Source organism: Homalodisca vitripennis, chromosome X (genome assembly GCF_021130785.1).
Source record: "Homalodisca vitripennis isolate AUS2020 chromosome X, UT_GWSS_2.1, whole genome shotgun sequence".
NCBI classification, from domain to species: Eukaryota; Metazoa; Arthropoda; class Insecta; order Hemiptera; family Cicadellidae; genus Homalodisca; species Homalodisca vitripennis.
The window spans coordinates 31,124,250-31,152,080 of record NC_060215.1 but is presented as its reverse complement, the minus strand read 5'-3'; the positions used below and the strand labels follow the sequence as shown (position 1 = coordinate 31,152,080).

Here is a 27,831-nt window from a genome sequence, read left to right as displayed (position 1 = left end):
GTATATTTATTGGCAATATCTTGATCTTGAATTATGATGAAGACTTATATATTGACAAAGCGGTTGTAGACCAGATGATTAAATCAATTTTATGAACTTCATATTAAGAAAAGTGTTATTCATATTTGTAAAACACTTCTTGGAAGGTTTCCAGAAGCACACTGTAAGTATACCTAGTGTATGAAATGGTAGCAACTGCCCAACTTGACTGAGTACATTGTTTCAGTTCGTGGTCCGAGGAAGGGTGTAGAGTGGAATCCACCAACCTCACTCACACCATCTGTAAGTGCGACCACTTGACTAACTTCGCTATCCTGATGGACGTACAAGCCACCTACTTGCCCCCGAACCATGCCAGGGCACTCCAGGTCATCACCTACATAGGGTGCATCATTTCTGTGGTGTGCCTCATACTTGCGATTATCACGTTTCAACTTTTCCGTGGATTAAAGGTATTATTCAAAAACTGATTCAATTTAATAATACTATACTTATAGCTTGGTTAAAAAGTATTTTTCAGTCCTTGAAGCTTTCGTGAAAAATATTGTAGCTTTTTATTGAACACTTCATTACGTACTTCATTTTTATTCTGTTGTGAAGAAATTTATAATACTTAATTATACAGTAAGTTACATTTTTTATTTGTTTTATTATTTTTGGTTATTAAAATCAAGTTATGAAATGAATCGTACAGTAGTCTAGAGTTAAAAAGTAGATTTTAAGTACCATATATTTTAAGCACATTGGACACCACAAATAATTTGTGAATCAATGAAAGATTTCTAAAGTTTTTCCAAACTGTATCACAAAATTGTGGCAGTTTGAATAAATACTAGAACTGTTGACATACTTTGTTACATGATTTTACCAATCGAGAATGTTGTCCATGTTTAATTACCAAACAATTTGTTTACAAGAAAGTTTGAATGGTGGATTTTCATCAGTTTGATTTTATTTTGAAAGTTTAACTTATAATTTCAAGTAGTGTAAGTGAATTGTCCTTAACTTAAATTCCATTCATGAGAAGAGAAGTGACAAAATATTTCCAAAAACGAAAAGAAATAATGTCAACAATTTACATTCGTGGGGAACAGATATGTGTAGTTGTAGACCGTGTCAGGTCAACATTGGATAGGGAATTTGTTCAGAACCAGTTGTTGTTAAGTAACTTACTCATTGTCCCTTGTCATGCTCGAAAGCAAAAATGACCTGCGTGTGTGAGTGAGACCCAGAACTAGATTGCTACATGTGTAATTGGTTATATTATATGGTTATAAACTCGTAATAAGATTTATACCATTTACACTAAATCATAGTCTTTCATTCATTACGTGGCAGTGATATTATAAATTATCAGACGTATGATTCATGTCAAGTTTATGACATGTTTATTAGGAGTTGATGACTATATTTGTTTAACTATAATGTATGTGACACTTTGATAGTTGAGAGTCACATGTTCATATTAGCGTCAAGTTATATTGCCTAATAAAACAGGACAAAGTGATTACTTACAGTCAATTTGTTTCTGACATGAATTACGTTTTGTCTTTTACATTTTAATTGTTTAGAGAAACACGACTAATGTTTTCTGAAACAGCTTGTTTGGGAAATTGTATAACTTCAAGAGCTGTAAGTGTTATAGATAGAATTTTGATATAAAACAGATCTTTGTATGAGCATAATTTCAGTCTAACCTCTCCTTCACCCTTCTACTACTTTCTTTACCTGTTGTTATTTGTAACAATTTCACATTTGTCTTTTTAGCAATAATTAAAATAAAAATGTTTTGTTTGAAGTCGGACAGGACCACGATCCACAAGAACCTGTGCGTGTGCCTCCTGGTTGCTGAGGTCCTGTTTCTTGCCGGTATCGGCCAGACAGACCAAGCTATCCTCTGTGGGGTCGTCGCCGGACTACTGCACTTCTTCTTTCTGTGTGCGTTCGCCTGGATGTTTCTGGAAGGTAGGGCTCACGAGTTCTTCATATGTTACGTTAGTCCACGTCACACACGGTTACCGTTAGCTTATTGATTTGTCATCTGTCTGGTGCCAGCAATCACTTAGGTACTGCTTGCGTATGCAAATTCATACTGTTCATGTTTACAGTGCTAAAAACTGTGTTTCTGCTTGCGTACACAAGTATTTAAGAGTCCACTTTTGTAATAAATCATGATCACTTAGTCACGCTTGCCAACACGTACTTTTTTACTGTAACTTACGGTCTACATTTATACAGTTTTTGTGTATAAAAAGTGATAAAATTGTAGATGTTTCGCACATGAAATATTATTAAACGTATTTCATTTTCCCTTTGGTTTATATTCTTAGATTTTCTCAATATTTTTTACTTTTATCTTGATTTTGCATCATTTGTACACAGCTATCAAGGAGAATGTACGTTGCTGTCGATTTCTAGTATAGTGTAAGTAATCACTGTTTCTGCTACTAAACAAACATTATGATTCCAGGTTTCCAGTTATATGTGATGTTGATCGAGGTGTTTGAGGCGGAGAAGTCGCGTATCCGATGGTACTATCTGTTTGCGTACGGCGCACCACTCATCATCGTGGCAATCTCGTGCTTCATCGATCCCTACAGTTACGGGACGGACCGCTACTGCTGGCTCAGGGCTGACAACTTCTTCATATTCAGCTTCGTCGGGCCAGTTATTGCTGTGATACTTGTGAGTTTTTCGACATTTCATTCATTAGAGCTCAATGCACTGGGTCTTAACTTGGTTCCATTCCTAATATGGTATAGACATTTGTCTCACCTGTTTTACATTGAATTACATTAAATAATTAAGACTTCACAGGATTTTTTGTGAGGTTACCTAACGGTTTTGTACGTTCAGTATTAAACCTGGATCCAGTATGTGTCCGATACCTCTGATGTACAAAACTGGATGATTGGACACATATTTTGTGCTCATCCACACAATGTGTCAAATGTTTGTTATATTTATCATGCTACCTCATGGGCATTGTGCTACTTGCTTCAATTCAGTTAGGATAATTTAATACATAAAAATATGTGCCGAAGCCATGAAATGTTTTCATTTATCGTTAACAACATTAATTACATACGTCTGTATGTCAAATGTATGATAAATTTGTGGGATGATGTATTGGGCTACAATTCCAAAGTTCTTACACATTTTGGGTGCAATTTTACACCCAACACAATGTTGGTATTGGACGCATAGTGTGAATCTGACTTAAAGATTATTGATTTTTAAAGCGTTATGTATGTGTGCGGGAAGATTATCAGATGCCACATTTATTAAGTTTAGCAAAGATTGGTTCTGCTAGTTAATAATGGAAAGAATAATATACTTGCAGCATATATCCAAGTATCTTATTAAATTTGGGTGTTGTATTTTATTTCTTTTCATGTAGTATGAAACTAATAACTAAAAGTGGAATCCATCTAGTATTGATTTTCTTGTGCAGTTTAGACACAACAGTGAAACAACTGATTGTGAGATAATACCTGAACTTGTACCTGAGTTGTCTTAAAGCTATGAAGATAATCAAAACTATTTGAATTTTCCATTGTATACTGTATATAGGTGTATATAACATTTTATCTATTTTCTGTTCTTATTCTGTCAATGCATACCAATAACAGATTCCACTGCATGATCTATTTCACAAAGTAGAATAGTAACTCTTAAGAGTTTCAAATGCTAATATTATATTGTGTTCTGTGTTGCAGGCAAATCTAGTCTTTTTAAGTATGGCAATCTATATGATGTGCAGGCATGCAAATGCCTCAGTGTCTATGAAGAGTAAGGAGCATTCACGACTCGCGAGTGCCAGGTATTGTACCCTTATTGTTTTGTTTTATCCTTCCCTCGTATTGTTGTGTCCACAATTATTGTGATCTGATATATGGGTCAAGTCAGGTTTTATGTGGTACTCGTTGCTTCAGTTGTGTCATTCGTTCAGTGTTTATATTGTCCTTTAATATCAGCAGAGATTCCTTGTGTCATTAACCCTTTTACTGCCAGTCCTTAATGTTAAACAAATATTGTAACAAGTCCCCACATTGGTTACGTTCTGGGACATCCAGGCCCAATCTGAGCTGTACGTGCATGTACATATGTTGGTGGTCATTGATATTGTATTTTTTATTATAAATAAATAAATTCAGACTAGATTTGTACCTTTTTAAACTAAAATAGCTTAAAAATTAGCCATTAATATATAAAAACATTGCAATAAAACATTTATGTAGATAACATTTATTTTTAAACTTACAAACAAATTAGAAGGACATTCATCTTCCAAACTTACTTAAAAACGAAAAGTATTTGTGAACACCAAAAAGTTTACGCTATTACCTTGAAAAACAATTCAATCATAAAATATATTCAATAAAAGCAACCATTTAAGTAAATGTGGCGTACCTACACAAATTTGACTGTAAATAAAAACAGTTTTTGCAATTTTAATTATTTGGCCAATTAATTCACTTAAAATTTCCAAAAAAGGCAAAGTAAAACACTTAATAGCTTACAATGAGACTCTTTAAATTAGATCAGTGTATGCCAGCCAAATCACTAGGAATAAACTCAAGTCAAAGTACAATACTAGTGTGTTATATATTAAAGTAATTTCATGCTAATTATGTTTAAAATTATATGATTATCACACGATAAAACAATCAGGATATAGCAGAGTAATTAAATAATGCCTCTGCTTGTACAAAGAGAATCAAGACGGAAGACATACATTATATTTAGGCTGTTGTCTACAAAAAAAGTTCCAAATTTAGGACCATTGTTCAGGATTCTTCAATATTTTTACGAGTGTTTTCATCAGTTTTCGGGAGCAGTTTATTGTAATACCCCTTCTTTCATTGCCATGGACATTGTCCCCACCATTGAGTCACAACACTCTCGTTCATCAAAAACCTTATAACCGAATTGCTATGTTTTTGATGGTGTTGTTAATTTTCAATGGAAACTAAACAAACAGCTGGCAGCCCACCACTGCTCGAGTTGTACCGACTTATTGTACAGTTACTATCCGGACAGCCGCTGTACACGTAGTTCTGGAATAGATAATAGATTTTGGGAACGTCTTTTCGAGCCCAAAGAATTTACTAGGCGTCAGTGTTACCTGATACACATGGCTAATTAGACTAAAGTAATACTCTATGTCAGACGTGAAATGTGTCACTGTAGGGAGTAGATTTTGTTTAACTGTTTTGAGAACATAAGGTAAAATAACTGTTAAAATCAACAAAAATAATAATACCAGCTTCTCTTTCCATTAACTGGTTTTTTATATCCAGGCCACAATCGGATTATAGGTTATATACAAAAATGGACCGGTCAAATTAAAAATATTTCAATTGCATGTCTTACAGGAAAAATATTGTTCCGAACCTCTCTTTTACTACCTGAATTACATTTTTATAGCATATTTTATTGTATAGCGTACTGTACAATAGGTTATAGTACAGTGTGCTGAAATTATTGGGATAGCTATTGGTAATAATGTTTTTAATCATTCAAATTATAAACATTAATTTGGGAACTAAGGACCAACATTATTTACTCCATTGGCAATTTTGTATCACCCCTTGGATACATATTGTGTTCAATGCTTCAATGTTCAATAAGGAAAAAAGGCTCAATGAACAATCGGTAAAGATTTTGGATCTGGAATACTAAAAAACCTATATAGTTTTATAAAAGGTATAAAGGGTGCCTACTGTTAATATTGTAGAATTTGGTCGAAAATGCCTCTAGTAATATAAGTAGGAATAATAAATGTAAATGCATAACATCATAATTATCATACTGTTGAGTATTCTTGAGTAAACAACTTCATTGTCAAATTGTTTTGATCTGACATAAAAAAATTAATTGAATAGTTTAGGTGATCATAAAGCATTAATCTTAAACATCAAAATCTTATGAGTTATCAGAATGAGCTGCAGTAATCTTTTAGTTTTAATATTTTTGAGGAAAGCAATTCTTGAGAACACAACATTATTTTTAGTGAGCTACATTAAAATAGGTAATAATTTACAGAGCCACAGTACGTAAAAGGAAATATAGTCCAGACCTGAAAAGTTGGCAAGTTTCTAATTAACAATTTTAGATTATATAATAATAATGAACATTTTCCCATTTTTTATTAATTTACGGGTGAAAATAGAAAATGGTGTGTTTTTGTGTGATGATACAACAATATGATATCTCATGTTATTTCAGTTCTGGGAAAATTTTAGATGGGAATTCTTAAGATGCTCTTTGTTTTCTAATACAAAAACAATAGTAGCAACCCTAATTCAAAATTTGTAATTATAATCTTTGTCCCATGATACATGTGTGTAAAATTATACATAAGTTAGTGTTTTTGGACAGTATTTAAAAATTGATAAGGACTGTTGAAAAACACTAAAATCTTAATTCTGTTAAATGTAATTTTTAATTGTGTTTCAATCAGTGATTTATAATTTTTGTTTGATTGCTCCCTATACATTTTTTAAAAGATGTCACAATACGCTTAGTTCTAATAAACTGTAATATAAATATTGTTACATCACAATTCATATTTTGTTGCTCTTTGCATCGACGTATCACATGAAAGGTGTTCCAATTTGAACACTTGTAATTGGAAATTGCTAATTATTTTTTGGAAACTTACAAAAAATTGCTAACTTTGATTAAAAAGAGTACACTAGAATCCTCACAATTTCCCACAGAATTTATAAATTAAAAACCATGAGTCATATATTCTTTTCTGTAAGGAACTTACAGAATGGACTGTATTAAATGAAGTGGCGTAATTATACCCACTGAACTTTTGTGCTGTATTTTTTTTAAAGGGGTGCAATTCAGTTTTTAAAATTAATTATATAAATATTAATATTTATGAGGTTATCAAGTTTACTGATAACTGTAGTGGATACTACGTGTCCTGAGGTGTGAGGTTTGTATGCGAGAAGAGGATGCAGAGGTGGAGGCGAAGTAGGTTAGGTACACCATAGGCTAGCCATAGTGATCTATCTGCACTGACCGGGTATTAACACCCCCTTGTCTTTCTCTTGCATGCGATAGTGGAGAAGAAGAAAATGCTCTTCAGAACAAATTACTATCACACCTGTAAGACGATTACAATAATCTGTTCATATTTTCTCCTGTTGTAGCAGTAGTGTAGCTTGAATGTCTAGTGTAGCTAGAGGCTCATTCGCTAAGCTCCGCTAGCCGCCTACTCAAAGCTGTATTTGTTTCCTATTTTAGCTGTTGTAGGATCAGACTTGTTGTCACTACTTTGTTCGTTCGAGTAGTTACTTTATTATTTTCTTCAATCATTTGCACTTCTCTTAGAAAGTTAAGTATTCCTAAGGATCTTATCGTAAGTCCCATAACGAGAACACATTTCAAAGAACACACTGGAATACCGTGTCACTTGGTCGGCATCGGTAGTCAAAACACGCTAAATTATATTTAAATCTTGGTAATCGTTGATAAAATGCTGAAGCAGTATAATAGTAGGGTTTTCTACAGTAATAACTTAGTTTTTACGATTCTTGACAATAGAAATTGTTTCCTATTAAAACTTAATTCTTCTCAGACAACAGTTAAGCGTATAAGAAAACAAGCTCTTTTATCATTCACTTGTAAATACAATTTAAGTAACTGATATTTGTGTGAAAATTGTTTAAAATTTCATGATTGTCTGAATTGCTCAGCAGTCAGGCTGTTGTGCCGCAGTAGTTGCACCACAACACAATACCACAACACTGCGCTACACAGAACCGTCACGGGACCCATGCGCTCTTGCATGCAATAAACCAGATTGCAACTTGTTGCTGCATGCATTTCACTTGTGTAGACAACCCTATTTATTCCTGGCTGCTGTGTTTTGGCTGCTGACTTAAAGCCAACTAAGTATTCTTGGCTAGTTGCACAAACTTATAAACCTCATCAAGGAGGCTGAAGTGGAAAGAGTATGATTGCAGGGGATTTTCATTGAAGAAAACTGCTGAATCACTACTTATATAAATGGTACAAACGTTTTGATAACAACAAGGTGGGGAAAGTCATCAGAATGGACTTTTTGAATAGAGCAAAGCGGATGATTTTGATTTCACAATATTATCTCAATATGATAAGTGCTGATTAATGGTTAATAAGCACATCCATTTGACCAGTCATCTGTGAAATAAGAGATGACAGTGTTGGCTAAGAAGGTTTACTCAATACAACATGAGCATTTTTACTGGGCAAAAAAATAGTGCTCTAGTATACCAGGTGGTCGTTTTATAGTGGTTTTATTTATACTGTTTATAGTTAATAAAATTAGTCCAAATTTAATTTAAAAAACATTAATTAACTGCATTACTTTACTTGTATTGATCAAAATTTTAATTGGCACTTTTTATTTTCCAAGATGTAGAGTTAATTCCAACATATTAATTATTGTTGTACATCTAGCTTGGTTATAAAATCACAGCTTCCTTTACAAGGATATTATAGTAATTTTAAAATATTTTACGTTATTACACAGTTTCAAATTTTAATTATTTACAATACTTAATTAAATAGTAGTTGTAGTATCACTCCAGTGCATTTTATAAGACCACTAAAATTTGGAGTTACCAATACCAACTACGTACACACTTGTCAAGTTCATAGGTGCAACAAAATATCAGGCATATTTTTATATAAATCATTACAGGTGGTAACGCATATGTTAAGACCACAACATGAACACACAAACACACACAATATGAAAAACACAGGAAATTTTACACAGATCTTATTTACATGATTGTAAATCTATCTAGGTTACTATTATGTGTCACAAAAACGTTTTCAAATTGTTGTGCGGTTTAATCAAATGGTTAAATAGTTACCTGTTTAATCAAATGGTTAAATAGTTACCTGTTTAATCAAATGGCTAAATAGTTACCTGTTTAATCAAATGGTTAAATAGTTACCTGTTTAATCAAATGGTTAAATAGTTACCTGTTTAATCAAATGGTTAAATAGTTACCTGTTTAATCAAATGGTTAAATAGTTACCTGTTTAATCAAATGGTTAAATAGTTACCTGTTTAATCAAATGGTTAAATAGTTACCTGTTAAATATGTAAGCTACATGTACAGGAAAATTCGTTAAGACTACAAAAAATTTATTGACTATTAGATCTTCTAAACTTGTTTTTTTAATTTTAATTGAAAAATTCTGGAAATGACAAGTGTTGAAAAGATTGTGGTAGAGAACTACATTCAATGTGTGAGTGAAATGATGTATGTGGTTAAATACTCATAATGATAAATGATTAGTATTTTAATGTACTGTGCCTGGAAGTAGTCAAAATAGGGTTAAAAACCAATGTTGTATAAATGTTTTAAAATGTATATGTTACATTAGATATATGAGTTTATACTTCAATACTTTTGTTCAACTGACAATTACGCCTGCATTATTCAATCTTAATGTGTATGAATAGGTAAACATGCATAAAAATTAAAGGAATAGATTCAACACACTCAGTTACTAACTGATTTTTTTCTGTTTTATTACACTTTAAATTTCAATAATAATTAAATAAATATAAACACATATATGTTGGTTATAAATTGTATCATCCCTTTAAGATTTTAGTGACAAATTATGTAAATCTCATTAAAAATCGGTCAGAACAATAAATTTATTCAGCACAAATAATTTTATTGTGTTGAACGTGACCTTTATTTTGATTTAAAATGCTAGTTTTATTCATATATCTGATTTATTGTTGTTTTAGGGTAATAAACTAGTTATAGTTACAAATTATAGAAGGCTTTGTGTCAATTTGTAGTTTGCTTTTGATGTGAATCAGTTCAGTTCTTTAAACTCAATTTAATTTTGCACTAAATTAAATCTGTATTGTTTACCTTGATCAGTGTACAGCTCATATTTCTATTTTATCATTTAGAAGTATGCTCATGCTATACATTACATCTTATTTTGTTAACAATTTCCATAACTTTGGCTCAACACCAAGAGATTTCAAGGATAATAATAAATGTAAATAGCAATGATCCTGCATTAGTTTTGCGAAACATCGCAATTTGTGGGGAGCACTTAGTGTTGGTTTTTATTGCGGTGGGGGGGGGGGGGGGTTTGGAAATTGAGTGAGGTCATATTAAGTTTTTAGTTGTTTTTATTGGATATTCGCTCAGATTGTTGCTACGCTTTTGGATGAGATAAGAGTGTCTGTGTTGAGATAAAAATACAAGTCAAACCATTTTGGATGGAGTTTAAACATTTTGAGAATTTTAGAACACGACAATCCATTTTCATATGGTTGTTTTTTCTTTGTAATGCTTTAGACTTATCCGTTAAAGTGTTGTTCTACGGTTTTAGACTTCAGACTAAAATCCTTTAGATTCACTTAACGATCTCCCTATCAGCTGAGTAAGTGGAGTCTTCAGAAAACTTCAGAACGGCGATTCACAGTTAATTCAAGATTCTTGTGATTTAAAAAATAATTATAACTTCTGTATCAATTTGTTAGAAGATATGTTTATTTCTGAAATGATTACAGACTGTTATGTTAGTGCGAACTTCAAAGTGAAGGCAGGACTGAAAACAGTCATTGAAATGTTAATTACAAACCCTAATTATATACTCATTTAGATGATACAGATTCTATTAAAGTTCCAGCATTGGAGTTCCAGCTTTCTATTAAAGTTAGGTTCTATTAGATCTGAGCACTTCACTTTTCTAAGGAGGACTGGGAACACCAGAAATGTAAATGCCACTTCTTCATCTGCTTTTTGATTATTCTTCCCTTGGCATTCTTAATCAAAGCTGGCTCTATCTCGTAAAAAATAATGTGTTGAGGCTGATATTTGGATCAGTTGCAACTTTTCATCTCCCGAGATGTTTCATCAATAGGTATATCTTGAGGTAACCAATTTTGGGAGGAACGAGACTACCAGAACAACACGTGTTGCAGTGAACCCACCACATTATACTATTTTATTTAAGTATTCCCATCTCGTTCTAGGAATGAAGTAATTAAGTTTCTTTCTGAATTATAAATAAAAACTAAACATTTTATAAAGCATATTTGCTTTATTCAAAGATTCAATACAAGACTATGAAATTTGATTATTCTTTTTGGGTAAGCCATTGCCAGCACAGTCTGAAGTGTTCGACTTAAGTTATGGGTTAGAGACAGCACAAGTTCAAATATCGTCTGTGACCAGTTTTTATCAGCACTGTCGACTTCGTTGTGTACCAACTTTCGCATTATTCTCTTTGTAAGATCCTAGCACAGGTCTGCGGTTCATGGTGATATCAACTTCTCTTTGTTTCTAAAAGAGTAAATTTGTTGTGCCATGTCCATTAAACTTTATTTAACAACTTTGTATCATTAGTGTTTAATTTCTTTACTTTATTATTATTAGATGTTTTATTAATCTGCTTCTATTTTTACTATAGATATGCAATCCATATTTCTAATGTACTTTGCTCTATTATATTTTAAAATAAAGTTTTGATTGCTTTAGTCTTGGTTTGCATATTGTGCTTCGGTTGGGGTAAAATAATCTAGGTGATCACAACACTCATGCATCCATGTAACTCAGATATCACTATCATTTACTTGCCATTAATTTATAACATTCTGGGGTAGTAAATGGGAATAAACAAAAAACCGTGTTCTTTGTTGTTGTTGTTGTTGTTGTTGTTGTGTACACATAATAAACATTTGAGTGTTTCATGATGAAATCTGGAAAACATTATTACAAACAGTATATGGTAGTATGTTTAATAATGGTTAAATGCTATTGAGGAAAACATTTTTTCAATTTAATAACAGTTTATATATTTTCCACCTTTTGTTACGTTTTTCAACAACAAAGAGAGCTTGAATTTATTATCACATTAAGGTGTTCACTCTGCCACTTGTTCTTGTTGTGTTTGGTACAAAGCTTATCCGCCTGTAAGTGAGCTAAGCGAGTGACCTCTGTGTTCCAGGGCCTGGCTGAGAGGAGCTATCGTTCTCGTCTTCCTCCTCGGCCTCACTTGGACGTTCGGCCTGCTGTACCTCAATGAAGAATCCGTCTTCATGGCATACATATTTACAGTGTTGAATAGCTTACAAGGACTTTTTATATTTGTGTTCCATTGTGTTCAAAATGAAAAGGTAAGACGGTTAATCGGACTCGGTCACACCACAACACTCTTGTAGACTACACTGTTCCGTTCCGTTCTATTCTCGTTATGTTAGCACTCTAGGTTATATGTTGGGAAGTATTTATGTAAATGGAACTACAGATTGTATTAGATTTTTATATGAATGGTCAATAAATGATATGATTGACTGGCCAGTCGTCATTTTATAAACCAGTTGAGATTTCATTTGGTTTCTGATTTAATGCCTTTCATTTGTTTTACGAGCTTGCCCTTTGTTGAGATTTTTGTGCTTTACGACAATGCATTGTAAACAGCTTTATGCCTATTTTGGTTTTCAGTTTATACCAATTAGTGGATTATCAGTTTTGGTGTTTTTATATTTTGGCTTTTTGTAAGTTTTACCACAATACATGGAACATATTATTGTTAAGCGAAATCACTGAAAATGTAACGGCTTTTTACTAGTACAATCTTCAGAATGAACATGCTAACAAGTACAAAATCCCAAATATATATATATATATATATATATATATATATATATATATATATATATTATCTTGTATACAAGGATTAATATGTATAAAAACATCTTTACATGTATAATAATAAATTAGGCAAAGTACAAATTCTTGTGTTATCAAATATCAAGTATTAATACTAATTCTCAATCTAGAATTTTACTGCAATTTTAATTGTTTGTGAAACCAATCATCGTGTACTTTACATTTGAAACAATTAGAACTATATAATATAAAAAAAGTATAATGAAAAGAAATGCATATATTATTGATAGCGTATACAAAGATGAAATAAAATACTAGTGGTATAATTAACTCAAACTGTGTTGGTAATCAGGAAATGCAAAGACAATAATAGACAATAGACAATAGATTGCTAAAAAACTGCATCTCGTTCAAGACAAGTGGCAATGTCTATAAATGTGGCAAATTAATTATATAAGAAAACAATTTTGTTTTCAAATTGCACTTCTATATAATCAGTACAGAACAAATTGGTTTGAATTAAGGTATTGATTGAGTACTAAAACTGACTACGTTTAAAAGAATATGCAGTATTATTTTGCAATATAATATTCTAAGGTGAAGTAAAACTGTTAGGAAAACATTGGACAAAAAACAAAAATTTATTAATGTCAAAGAATTCCCAACAGTAGTCTATTTTGTAGCAAAATCAGTTGTCGCATTTCTTTTCTTTTTACTTTGTAACATGTTTTGCTCTTTACTTTATAACATGTAAAAACACATCTACACCTAAAGATGGTTATTGGAAAACAATGAAAATTTGAACACCAAATGATAGAAATTTTATAACGCTTTATCGATTACGTTCAAGAGAAGTATGTCCATTAAAACATGATTTATTTTAAAATATAAATTATTCTCTAACAATGAGAATGTACTAAAGGAAAAGAGTAAAAAGCGAGATCGTGGCTCTAATTGCAGTAATGGTCCGATTCCTCAACTTTAAACACTTTCAGCTCTTTACTTGTCTTTGTCCTACTTCCCGTGTTACCAGTTTGAGTTTTGTTTTAATGCAAATTAATTTACTCGTTTCCTTCTAATTATCGCCATTAGAGTTTTTAGAACGTAGTGTAACTTAAGTCTGAGTTTAGTTAATTATAAAATTCAGATAGTTTTTGTAATTTCGGACTCAGAAGGTAACATATAGAGGTCAGTGTGTGTGTAAAGCGCAACACGTGTTTGAACCACAGTTACAATCATCAAATACTACCACTCCGTGTTGCAAGTTTTAACTGTTGCTGTCATAACAACAAAGAGGGTTAGAGTCCCTGAAGCTTCACACGGTTGATCCATTGGTAGTTAGGAATTGATCGTAGTATTATATATTGTCAACATGAAGCAACAAAGTATTGTGTTGTTTAGTAACATATTTTGTGCTCCTAAAAATTCTATTTTAACAATTAAAGTTAACGAATTATGTAATCTTGACACAAACAAGAACCCTCCAAAAATTGAGGCTACAATTCTTAAACTGTAGATTTTGTTATAAGCTTTAAAAATGAAACTAGATATATTTTTGAAATTTTGTTAAACTATAAATACTTTTTATTTTGCTTTGCCAGGTGTTTGATTAGTTTGAGATATTTACTACTGAAAGTTAATTCAATTAACTACAGACTGTAAATTCATCAAATCCATCTCACTAGCCTAGATAGTATAGGCCTAGTACTCTTTCAGTGTACTAAAAGTGTTGTTGTAATGAAAATTTATCACTCCAGTGCATAATAATTTAGATTTAGAATATTACACTGGAATCTAATTAAAGAACATATAAACATTTTACTGGTTTTTTTTTAGTGTATAGTGATGTGAATAGGGCTAGTTTTAAAAGTACTGTGATAAAAAACATTTGTGACAAGCTGTACATTTTTATCTGTCCAACTGTATCATAAGGATATTATGGAAACACAAACTGAGGTAGTTTTATTTTCTATGGTTGGGGGACACAGAATTTTCGATGTATTTTTGTTGTGGAGGGGGATATTCATGCTAGTCATTGTCTCTTCCATGCCGCTCATTTTACTTAACCGCTTCATTCATGAATAAGGTAAGACTTTTTACCTTTTTTCCCTTTCTTAATTCTGGAAATTACGTTCACGCCTTATTTTTTATTGTTCCAAATGTTATAGATTTGTTCAAAGTTAAAGAATAACTGATTTCTTAGTTGTTTGTTCAATTATTTTCACTGTTCATGCATCATGCGCATTTGCTTGTTATTGTTAGTTTCAGTACCCCCACAAAAAACAAAAAGGGCTAATAGATGTAACATGTGTAGTTAAAGTGTTCTGTCAAGAGTGTATACAACGCTCTGTCAGATTTGGTACCGCCTTGTGGTACTTTTCTTGTTGACTTTCCCAACAATTGCAGGTCGTACAATGGCTGACACAAAACAAATTTGAGTAAATACGACCTGTAATAATTTCATATCTTACCAAAATTTAAAAATAATGAAAGTAGATGAAGAAAGTACTCTTAATGTATCCACCTACTCTTCGTTTTGAAGTAGCACATTTGATTCCACTTTTTGGCATTAGATCTCCTGCATGTTACCCCGAACATTAATGTTTTAGTTAAATTCTATTAGATGTAGGAATCCTTTCGAATTGAATTGTTCACGTGTTGAAAGTCGTTGCTCCACCATTACCCAAACTAGTCACCCAACACTAATCCAGTATAATAAACATAACAGATATCAGAATAAATGCTTTGCTTTTATTTATAGTTGTGTCAAATATTGATTGTGATTTGGCTAAAAATTATGATTTTTGCTCGCATAGATTTTAATGATAAATCGGTTAAAAGATTCAAGACCACCACCTGAGCACACTTTAATGCATAATATGTTTACCAGTTATGGATAATGTAGAACATAGAGTTAGCTAACAGTCAACAAATAGGAAAAAAATTTTAAAAACTATTCAGTTAGGATATTGTGGATTCTAAACTATGGGTATATGGCCTAAACCACTTTAAAATCCCTTGAAACCTTGTTCCAGTGTAGCCAAAACATGTTATGATTAGTGCTGTGAGAGGGTGAGGAAGAATGTAGTATAATTTGTACCACAAACGGTTAGGTCCTGTGTACATAGAAAATCGTATAAATATCCCTTGATTCTAAATTATAGTAAAAGGTGACGTTCTATCCACAATAAAAAAATATGTTAACTGTATTATCGTAGTATATTGATCCTTTAAAACAAATTTTTAAGTGTTAACTAATGGTTTTAGTAAAGGTTTATAAAATTGATAAATACAATTAGATTTTGTAACAAAAATAAAAGAATCTCATTCCAGCGTGTACAAATTTTGAAATAAAAAATGCATTAGCAGTTTCTTATGGCAAATTTTTAAACCTCACTGAAAATTGTGGAAAATCATGCTTCTTTTAAAGTTCAAGATTACAGTAAAAGTTTTGTAGGTCAATATGTAGTACCATGAAGTAAGACTATACGAGTTACAAGCAAACATATTTTTTATTACTTCAATTACTTGTTCTGAAAATTTTACTGCGGATTTTAAGGCACATCATTATGTAACTGTTAGTAACTATGAAAATAATACAAAATTCAAAGCTGTATGTTCACAGAGTTTTAAACTCCAATTGTCGGTATAAATACATTTGATGCATTGTAATATGACTAATTGATCTAAAATGTATTTGAAAGGATTCCTTTACTAGTTTTCTGTTTTTATTTCTAATACTTTAAAATTAATAATTCAATTTTGATTTGAGAGTGTACTTTAACTTCTTGTACAAGTAGATCTCTTTAGCTTTTAGCTGTGTGTTATTTGTATCTAGCTAGTTGTAAATTAAATCACTAGATTATTTTTATTTTCTCAAATGTAATAAAATAATTATTCTAGTTAAAATTTTTATATTGAACCGATTTTTACTTTTTCAGCTCTTCAATGAATATGCTACATACTTATAAGAAAATGTTGGAGTTTAAGGAATAAGTTTTGATAATTGTTATGATTCTCAAAAATTGGCTGCTAAAATCCTTGTAACAGATTTTGAAAATTTTGGATTGATTGCCTTTACTAATCCACGGTACCGGAAGCCACATCTATCGTGTATACTTGTTTTTCTAATTTATGATTGCCAAAATCACATCTATACTTGATATGTGCTAATTGATGATAGCTGTCACATCTATTATGTATATAAATGCTCCATGATAGACAAAGTCACAACTATAATGTATACTTGACCACTGTAAAAAATGAACGTTGAATATGGTTTGTGTGTGTGTGTATAGGAAATAAATAATATTCTCTTATTTCATTATGTATCACAAGAGTAATATATGCAAATTTTTGTGCTCTGTTACATTTGTCCTGCTTTTATTATTGGATTCATATGTGTGTATGCGTTTCGTTTTGTTAATTTATTTTGTAATAAGAGTAGAATTATGTACATAATATGCAGACGCAATGTTAGAAGCCAGTAAAACGATGCAGTAGTTGTCTGTAAAAACATTAATTGATTAATAATTTTAAAGCATTATTTTTTACACATAATTTCTTTCAATAAAAAAATCATTGAAAACAATGTTCGACAGGTTATATAAATGACGGCATGGACGGAGGACAATAAATTTAGCAACCTCTTTTTCAAATAAAATGTTAACAAAAGGACAATTTTAAATGTTTTTGTCAGTATTTTAATCTTAGATTTGTGTTTTATGTTTGGTTGATTACTTTTTATTGATGTTTGAAGTGTAAATGTTTAATGAACTTGTAGAAAGCAGTGGTTACTAGGGAAGTATTATTTCTGTTCAAATTGCCGAGTTGATATTTTCATGTAACTGATTTTAGAGTAAATAAAGATATTATTGTAGTTGTATTACATGGGAGTGTTTGTCTGTCTCAGGTTCAGAAAGAATATAGGAAAATGTTGAGGAGGCAGCCGTGGTTGGTGAAGTGCCTGGGGTGTGTGGGTGAGGCGAGCGTCTCGACGAGTGGGAGTGGCAGCGGCAGCGGCAGTGGTAGCGGGAAGGAACGGAGGTCCAGTCTCTACACGGGCTCCAACGGCAACCCGTCGTCGCACACGCACACGCATTCACACGCGCACGCAGATGCACATGGAACTAGTGTGGGTACACATCCCCTCCCCCCAGCCCCCCACCAAGGTACCAATCTTGATTAGGCCTCGCTACTAACATGCTAACACTGGGGGCTGGGCCTCATTTATGCTTGCACACACCACTTTTCAAAATTTCAAAAAGAAAACATTTCCTAACTTGTCCCTTTGTTTACAGTTCTTTTCATTCTCTTCTCTACTCACCATTATAGAGATGAAATTGGTTGTGTTTAATCTAATTCTGATATAAATTCCACTTACTTAGCATTTTCCTTCATAGGATTTTAAAATAAACTGAATTTTCACATAAAAAACAGAACTTGACTCTAAAGAATGTTGAGTGGTTTTTATTAAGTAAATCACAAAGTAAAATAATTTTCAATATGTGACTGCTGTATTAAAATACCAAATCTGTATGCTGTTTATATATTTTACTTAAAAAGAATTTGTATATCAGATGAATCCTGATTTTCCTTTGTAAAAATGGTTAGATCGTTGAAAAATGAAAATGGTGAATAACAAAAAATTAAATGAAGTTGCATAATTAATTGTGTATGTCTTGGATTTCAAACAAAAAGCTTATTATTTGAAGACAAATCAAGCAGTTGGCTCAGATAACAAGAATAATAAAATTTTGAGTGTTTTTTTTTTTTTCGGTAAAAAGATCGATTGAGTAAGAGAGGAGGATGAAGAACTTGTAATCTAGCTCTTTCAGTACTGTTTTTATCAACATCCATTTCAGCTTAGAATGTAAGTAATTAATAGTTTCATCAATATTTGTAAGAGAAAACACAAACCAGTTTGTTGTTCGAATTTGACCATGTAACAGCGGCACCACTCCCTGTCGTGAGCTCTGCACTCTGTAATGGTGAGGTGGCACGTTCACGTCCTTCAACAATGGAAGAAGGGTTCACACAGTATATTTATATGACCTGTAGTTTTCTGTACAGCCTGATTGTTTGTTGAGAACTCTGAATCATAATACTGTCGTAGAAACCCTGTTTTAGACATGTCACAATCTCAACATCATTGAGCGTTTTTGTGGATTCATATAAAAATACTGATCATTGTCATTAACTATTGACCCAACATTTGATTCATTCAAATTTTAAAAACTAACATTTTAATATTGATTTTTGTATTAAATATTGTTAATCTTGAAATTTGTCGTACGCTGAGTAATGGATAACTCATTCTTCTCCAGTCATTCAAGCTCAACATCTACTTATGTCCCTAAATTTATGTGGACATAGATGTGAATATGATACCAAATGTATGTGGCAGTTTTAGTTGTGAGATCCAAATATGAATTACAGGAGCTAAGAGCCGACTTTACTGGCGGCTATCTTGATTGAAGCCCCTTAAGACCAATCTTGACCTTCAAACACTTTTATGACCTTTTTTAAGTTATGAAAAATTTCTCATTCGATTCTTTTTAGTTCTTTCAATATTTTTATTGCTCATTCAACAAAAGCGTTTCAAACATTTATAGTTCATTATTTAAATATTAAAAATAAGTATAAACATTAAAAGAAAAAATTAATAGCAATTGGATACACATTAATCGTATCTTGAAAATGGTGTATCTCTATAATTCTATGATTAAAATATGGGTGTAGAAATGTATGACATTAAAGATTGTTCTTAGGAAAAGTCTCGAGGTGGTTTCACTACAGCTGGCTCTTAATTATAATTTCTACAACTTTTGTTTTTTAGCTAAATTTTTTAAATTTAACTGTATAAATTAAAAATGTAGAATGCTCATTGGTAATTTGTAAAACAATTTTTGCTGCTAAAGTTGATGGTTTCTTTTTTAAAGTTACAGTAACTAAGGGGGTTCCTTTGGATGTGATGATTTCCAGCAACGCAATGTGTAGTATTGAAATTGTGTTAATTTTGTGTAACCATCCACTGGACTGATGTTTTACCTTGAACACAAAGCAGCGAGTTGTGCTGTATTTTGTTTTGTATGGCACTTATTACAGCAATAGACTAGTGACTATTGTATACAAGCCTTGTACAATTCATTTACGTATTGAAATGTTTTACTTGTAATTGTAGATCTGACAATGGCAAACTTCCACAGTGGCAAATTACTTGTTTACTCTTTGTATGATATATTTCAAAAATTCGTAAGTAATTTTTCACTTACTTTGACATATTGCTAACTAATTTCTTCACAATGACGAACTTTCGTGTTATGGTACAATATTATGGTTTTATACAATTTTATTTAGTCTGATCTGTAAAACAAGAACACTATTCAATAGCCAAATTAAAATTTCTAAATCAGCCCTTTAAAAAAGTTTGAAGAATTTTGTATAAAAATTAGTTAAATATTACAAAAATCAAAACTAAAATTCCTTCAAGGAAGTTATCTTAAAGAGAAATAATTCTAAAATAAAAACATAATACAACCAAACACAGTTGGTTGTTATCTTCAAAACAGTTGAATTATTTTACCATTCATATTTTAAAAGTAAAATAATTCTCACTCAAGCTAAGCTGTTGTAACAATTTGAATTTTTATCAAGCAATTTTATCAAACAAAATTATATCTATTGAGGTATTTGTTTTATTTTTGGTTATTTCTTAGTGAAATATTCAAATTTTATTTATTAATATAAGTACAGATTACAAGAATAGTGTTAAAATAAATTTAAATATACATCCACCACAGCTAACGACAACAAACAAACCCCAGTTTGACTTTTTTTATTCTCTATTTGACCTCTGTGGACTTCTACAGGGCAAGTTAACACAATTTTATTTTTCATCATGGTGAAGTTAATTTACTTACTAAAATTAGCTTATTGACTACTTAGATTTCATACACCAGATACATAAATAGATTTTATATATTAACAAAAATCTCTAATAGTATTTAAAAGTTATTTACATATTTATGGAAAAAACTCACCAAAAGAGTATAAAGATAATAATCTGTCAGTATTTTTTTGAATTTGTCATAATTTTGCTCATTTTGAATATTAAGAGGAAGATTAAACAAGAATTTTTTGCCTATGAAACTAGTTTTCTTTTCATAAAACTTTAGGCTATGTTGTTCCACCTACTTATTACGTCTTAAATTGTAATCGTGGTGAATAAAAATATTATTTGGTTTTTATATTTTTTTTATATATAGAACAGTTTCATAAATATACAGATCATACACAGTCTTAATTTGAAGCCGAGAAAAATATGGTTTCACTGAACTCTTTGTTTTAGGTTAAACATTATTCTTAAAGCTTTTTTCTATTGTAATGAGATTCTGTCAAGATTTCTTTTTGTTGTGGCTCCGTATTTGCATATATTGTAAGACATAATGTAAGTTCTTTACGGAATAACGAATTGCAAACAAAGATAAAGGGAGCAAAGTCTTCAAAATTAATTTGAGAGTAGAGAAATGTTAAAAGTATTAGTATGGCTATTCATCTAATTTACAATTTGTTCTAGTTGGACTCAACTTCTAGCGCCGAGATGTCGCACTTAGTTTATCCTGAAGCCTGCATGCATCTCTGCTTGCTCGTGGTTTGCTCTTGGGTTTTTTTCTTTTTATTACAGATTTAACCTCATCTCCTCCGCTTTGCCTAATTCTTTCCTCAAAATTGTATCACATGTACAATTAACTCTCCAATGTAATATTTTGTCTGAAAGTAATTTTTAAATGTAATTTTTTCAATTGACACATGATACATTTAGTAAACAAGTCAGAGTTCAATCGAAGTGATGAAACATCTATTCTTAGCTCTATTCCATCATTCTTGTACTGCAAATTGTTTTCTGAGCATTAGTGAGTCGCAACTGAACAATAATAAACACAAGTTAAAAATCTCCTTCCATAATCTTTGTACCAATAATAATTGAGAAAACTAGAATCCGTTCACAACCTTGGTTTTGGGCTATCAGACTAAGACAAATTCCAAATCCTTAGACGAAGAAAACCCCAGGATTTTAATCAAATTATTCGATCTGTTTAGGACATGGAGTACGGGTGAATAAAGTCAATAAAATATTTGCTCTTTACCAAGCAATAACTGTACAGAGTAACTCTCTAAGCAACAAATTCAGCAGGCAACTAAAAAAATTTAATTCAAAAGGTGGTTTATAGCTATATTAGGAATGTATCACTCTTTTCAAACTGGCAATGTTCAGTTTTATATTTTGCTGGTTTAAATTTTGTTATATTAATTTTTGGGAGTTTTGAGTGTTCCATGAAAAGTCTCTGACTTAAACCAATTTTATTTTGCGTACAAAGCCAAAGTTATTTTCGCCTAACATTTTATGATTTTCTATAAATGTTGAACGAACGCACAGATTGGTTTGTGTGGAAGTAGGTTGTCGGGGCTGATGTAGGTTTGTTTGCAGTATATCCTGCAGCGGGGCTGGAGCTGTGGGGGCTCCGGCGGGGCAGTGGGCCCCGCGGTCGCCACTCTCCCCTACACCCATCCCCGCCCCCCGCCCCCCCAGCCCAACATTCCCAAGTCCGCTACAACAACATGGGATCCGCTTCATAAGCCTTTTATGTGGAAGGTGAGACCCTCACGGCTTTGTGCTTGCTTTAACCCTGTCCCTATCACCCATATATTGATTTATACTGTATTTTTTTTTTTTTTTTGCTTTGTTGCATTGGATTTTCCCCTTCAAAACCTATTATTTCCTGGTGATTGGTGAATTTTTCCTTGTTTTCTATTATGTTAAAGTTACATCAGGCTAAAATAACAGGACTTAATACAAGAAGGTTTTATAATTGTATGTAGATATTGATTTTAAGTAACTATCATAATAAATCGAGAATCTGACATTTTTCTAAAACATAATAAATTCAGCACAAGTGGTATACTGTTAGTAGTAAGAATTAAATACATTTATAAATTGCTGTTCTCATAATCTTTACTGAGTTTCGCCATGTGCAAAACAACTAAATAAACTATGCAACAAACAACCTAAAACTATGACATTTTTAAAGTATAAAAAAAACTCTGATAATTTTAAAATCTGTAGATTAATATTGAGAAAAGGTATGTGTTCATGTTTTGCTGTGTACAGTAATCAGTGTTCAGATTATCATTGAGTCAAAACGAATTCAGAAATTGTTCTCAGTGCTACATATAGAATTTTCGCCAAAAAGTGAGAGAGGATATGCCTAAAGTGTTAATGGAGGAGAATCATTTATAGCAATAATCAGAAAGTGAAAGTAAGAAAAGTAAAGTTAATTGAAAACCGCTAACAATTTCACATGTCAGTCCTAAATTTTAATTGTTGATGGGTTTTCACTGAATGTCATTCGTTTGTGATAGTTGAATAATGTTGTCCAGATTCTGATCAGGTTAAGGTTTTATATTTTATTGAGCTGGAATCACTCTTTTCAACTTAATCACTCTCTTGTCAATGTCACTATCACAGGCCACTCAGTACATAATTCCTTTCCGTACAAAACATGGTGAGTAGCCTGCAATGTGCGCATCATTCCCTCTTGCTAATGCCACTATGACAGGCCACTCAGTACATAATCCCTTTCCGTACAAAACATGGTGAGTAGCCTGCAATGTGCGCATCAGTCCCTCAGTCTTGCTAATGCCACTATGACAGGCCGCTCAGTACATAATCCCTTTCTGTGCAAAACATGGTGAGTAGCCTGCAATGTGCGCATCATTCCCTCAGTCTTGCTAATGTCACTATCACAGGCCACTCAGTACATAATTCCTTTCCGTACAAAACATGGTGAGTAGCGTGCAATGTGCGCATCATTCCCTCAGTCTTGCTAATGTCACTATGACAGGCCGCTCAGTACATAATCCCTTTCTGTGCAAAACATGGTGAGTAGCCTGCAATGTGCGCATATATGCACCTCGGCCGACCGGAATTTTCGGGTGTCGAGTTGTGTTCGGCGGCCTGTCAAAAAAAAACCCGTCGATAGATTTTTGAATTTATTCCCTCTCTTGCTAATGCCACTATGACAGGCCGCTCAGTACATAATCCCTTTCTGTGCAAAACATGGTGAGTAGCCTCCAATGTGTGCATCATTCCCTCTTGTCAATGCCACTATCACTATCACGCTCAGTACTTAATTGGTTCTGTACGGAATCGTTGATTTGTGTTCTGTTGATAGCAATGACATTAAGAGTTGGTTGGAAGCATACCATTCACTGATCGGGAAATTACTGTGGTCTGCTTAAATAGCTAACGGTTGTTATAAGCCGCAACACCTTTCTTGGATGAATTGATGGTCTGTTTTGACCTGTAGGAGGATACAGTACCAACTAAGTTCTCATTTTTCTAAACACGTGTTACAGTTCCAATAATTGAATACTCATTTTTTATAATGCGATCACAACAATTTAAAGCGGTTTTTGTTTTTTTAAATGAAGGATTAATACGAACAATCAAACAGGGTTCCGGAATGAAATTAATAGATCTTGTGCAGCAGCGAATTTGTGAAGGGGATCATTTGAGATTTCACTCACATGGGCTTCATTGTTCAATAGATAAGTCATGAAGTTATAGTGAGCAAACCAAAAAACTGAATGCAAAAAGAGTAGGTAGGGGGATGCTCCCCAAATGTCATCACTTTTAAATCTAAAAAACTTCGATCGCCACTAAAGAATTTGAGTATAAAGTAAAATTTATAGTAAGCAGAATAAAAAAAAAACACCAGAAATTTACAATAATTCATCCCCAATCTATCTAAATATAAATCTTAAATTTAATTCAAAATCAAAGCAAATATAATCTGAACAAAAAAGTGTTTAAAGTACATAATTTAGTCAAGGTGATTAAGACCCCATTTGTTCAAGTCCTTAAAAACTCATACAGTAAGCAAAAATTGTCCTAAAACAGTTTAACATGTGATATTGTTGGTTTTAGTACTATGCATTGGATATTCAATGACTATTATCAAGGTTGTGTAATATGTAATTGAATTAAATGTGTAAGAAGAATCTTCTGAAAAAGTACTGATATTGTAGGTTTTTATGGTTAAAGAGGGGAAAAAGCCAGGCTTTAAAATTATAGTATTGGAAGAACAGGTTTACCTTTACCTTTACCAGATTGAAGAAAATTCACTTCTTTTTCAAGGTAGTGTTATTCTAGTTAGTAATAACAAGTTAATTACTATTGTATGAATCAAACTGAATTATTAAACAAGGTTTGCGGTAGAGCGTAGAGCAAGAATTTATAGCAATTAAAAATCTCTCTTCAGTTCTTAATCTGACATACTTGTCATCGTTATTTTTGTAGAAAACATGACAGTAAATATCCTACGTAATAGCCATGACAAATGATACATTCAAAAACTTGCGAATGTAAGATAAACCACAAAAATCATTGATTTTTTAATCATTATGCAAAGTGAACTAAAGACAGAACTTTTATCATGTCTTATCTTACTTTGTTAAGCATGTTCTCCCTGTCCTCATGGGTCGATGGCATGTTAAACAGAATAAGGGGGAGAATCTGTACAGTACAAGGTTGTCAATACTGATAAAAGGTGCAAGAAATAGGAATTGGACCTGCACTACCTTTAATTCAGATCCGAAGTCTGACGCATTAGACAGTATTGCTGTCAGCTCTCCAAAGAACATTAAGTTACATACCTAACTAATTGCTAAAAATGTTAGATGCATTTCCACCAATTTCAAAATGACAGCCATTATAAAATAAATGTCAAATGAAAATATAACAACATTCACTTAAATAGATTTTCTCAAGACCTGTGAAAATTGATTTTATAAGTTATTTGACAAGTTAATACTTAAGTGTCAGTAGACAAAACAGAAAACATGTATACTAATGGGGGTTTTGGGGGAGGTTAATGAATTAATGTTCAATGATTATCATGAGAGAGTTATAATAGAATGAATATCATTAGAATTTAACATGATTATCTTAAATAAAATTGTTGTTGATTCATAATTGTATTTGTTCACAGAACATTTCTTTTAAGTCTTACAGTCGGGACTCTGGCCACGGAGGCTCAGAGAAGGAAGAATCGCCGAGGGCACACTCGAGTACACTGAATGAACGGCAGCGGCAAGGCTACTACCCGGACTGTCTGCCATCACACCATCTGGCACCACCAGGTCACCGTGGTCGTGCAGCCAGTCCATGGAACCACACGTACACAGAGATACGTGAGCAGCAGGCAGCAGCAGCTCGTGAAGAGGACCCGGTCTACGAGGAGATAGAGCGTGAGAGGGAACGTGAGAGGGAGCGACACGAGGTGAGCGTGAGCGACATGAGTGACGAGGATGGCCGGAGACAAAGCGACATGAGCCGACAATCGTCCCGTAGTTACGGTGACCACCGCCCACTTATCCCGTATTCACCACCTCATCTCTCCCCGTCACCCAACTTCCAGATGGCGTTGGATGTAGCACTACGTCACCGGTTGGAGCAGGCGCGCGCGCAGGGTAGTGTGGCCGTGCTGGACGGTGAGACCGTGGTCTGTCACCTGACTCCGGAAGCTCACCCTCACCCTCATCTGTACTCGTGCAGGACTATGATTCATCAGCCGTACAGCGAGTGTTAATTCCTCTTAGACATTAAATTAATTTATTTAATATACAATGTAAAAACGTGCAGCTTTGGAGACACAACACGTGTTGACAGCGTTGACTCCTTGTGTGTATATTGTACATAGAAACTTTATAATAAATTATGATACATAAATGTAACTCACTGTGAAAAATCTATGTAGTGTGAGATGTGTTAAGTTTAATACTTCGCATTATAGATATTCGGACACAGTGTGTTCACCTTAATAATAAAACTACCTGTGATGAGGCCATGTAGTGGTAGAACACTACCCCTAGACTGTATGTATAGTTTAATTTTAAACTTCCCAAGACTTAACTATTTGCACCAACAATTTGCAAATAAACAATACGAGTTATTTAACTTTTATTTTGCTGTGATGATTATTATTTAATTTATTCTGTTATACAGTTTTTAATACATAATTGCACATTTGTCATTGAAACCCGAGTTTTTCGTAATGTCAAATGATGTACATTTTAGTGTAAAAAATTGTTGTAGGGATATTTTCTTCTGCAGTATGCCTCTCTTACCCGAACAGAATGTGCCCCTGTACTGGCTGTCTATGAAAAAGTTAAAATTTTAACCTCAGTTCTCACGTTTATATTTAGTTATTTTAATGTAGTTCTTTTAGGCTGTACAAAAAGGCGAACCGTGTTAGCATCAACAACCATGTCCTATTGTGAACTACGGCAGTGCTTTGGAAAACAATAGTTGATGTAGCTAACAACCAAGAAACTTTGTAAGAGAGAGTTTATTGTATCATGAAAATGTTGTTCCATATTGTGAAGGGTCTAGAGACCCTAGATCTGATCACAGTACTGAGACTGTATATAAGTGGAGATTTGTAAATGTGTACATACCTAAAGTTCCGGTTTAGTTGTACAAATATACCTTATGATGAATAAATATTATTTTGAAACACTATACTGTTCTATTATTTATTCAACATCCCATATCCCATTGTTTTTGGTAACGCTCTCAAACGTGCAATCGTTTGAATCATCAGCTGTCAATAGTTAATTAACAACAAAAAATTTTGTTCTAGTATATTGTATAGGTTTGTTGAAGTATTTTTTCCCTTTTTCTGAAATAGGGATGGCAGGGGACATTTAAAAATTGTAAAATGGATACTCCCATATTACAACCCATCAAATGCTGTTTGCAAAACTTATTTATGTTGTTTCCGTACATAATGTGTGGTTGTTTTAAGTTTGAAATTGTATATCTATATATTTTTTAAATCATATGTGACTATCCTCCAAACCATAATAATTTAAATTTAAACAAAGTATTAACTCATTTTATGAAATGTGCATAGAATAACACTAAACCCAAAATACAAAGTATAACAGTATTTAATCATCTACCATTTTCTTCGTGGGAGGGGGGGGGGGGGCAAGTAAACTCATTGGAAGCAGCTTTAGATTCAGTTTTATCTGATAGGTTACAAGGCTGAGGTTAGTGGTACTTCAAAAGAAAGTTTTAATTTTACAATGATGGTATTTT

General features: G+C 32.6%; 1 protein-coding gene across 7 annotated transcripts in view; it reads left to right on the top strand.

The window, feature by feature from the left end:
* LOC124368883 (latrophilin Cirl-like) overlaps positions 1 to 27,249 on the top strand; it is a 248,354-nt gene extending 221,105 nt beyond the window's left edge. For 2 of the 7 annotated variants that reach the window (XM_046826373.1, XM_046826376.1), the window contains 9 exons: positions 227 to 452; positions 1,800 to 1,965; positions 2,471 to 2,685; positions 3,720 to 3,823; positions 7,081 to 7,125; positions 12,001 to 12,169; positions 17,578 to 17,799; positions 22,156 to 22,320; positions 25,718 to 27,249. In XM_046826373.1, coding sequence (XP_046682329.1) covers positions 227 to 452; positions 1,800 to 1,965; positions 2,471 to 2,685; positions 3,720 to 3,823; positions 7,081 to 7,125; positions 12,001 to 12,169; positions 17,578 to 17,799; positions 22,156 to 22,320; positions 25,718 to 26,317 — 1,912 coding nt within the window. In that variant the 3' untranslated portion in view covers positions 26,318 to 27,249. Of the gene's footprint in view, positions 1 to 226; positions 453 to 1,799; positions 1,966 to 2,470; positions 2,686 to 3,719; positions 3,824 to 7,080; positions 7,126 to 12,000; positions 12,170 to 17,577; positions 17,837 to 22,155; positions 22,321 to 25,717 lie in introns of all 7 variants that reach the window. The other 5 variants (XM_046826374.1, XM_046826380.1, XM_046826377.1 and 2 more) reach the window with 4 other exon arrangements.
* Positions 27,250 to 27,831: the final 582 nt, after the last annotated feature.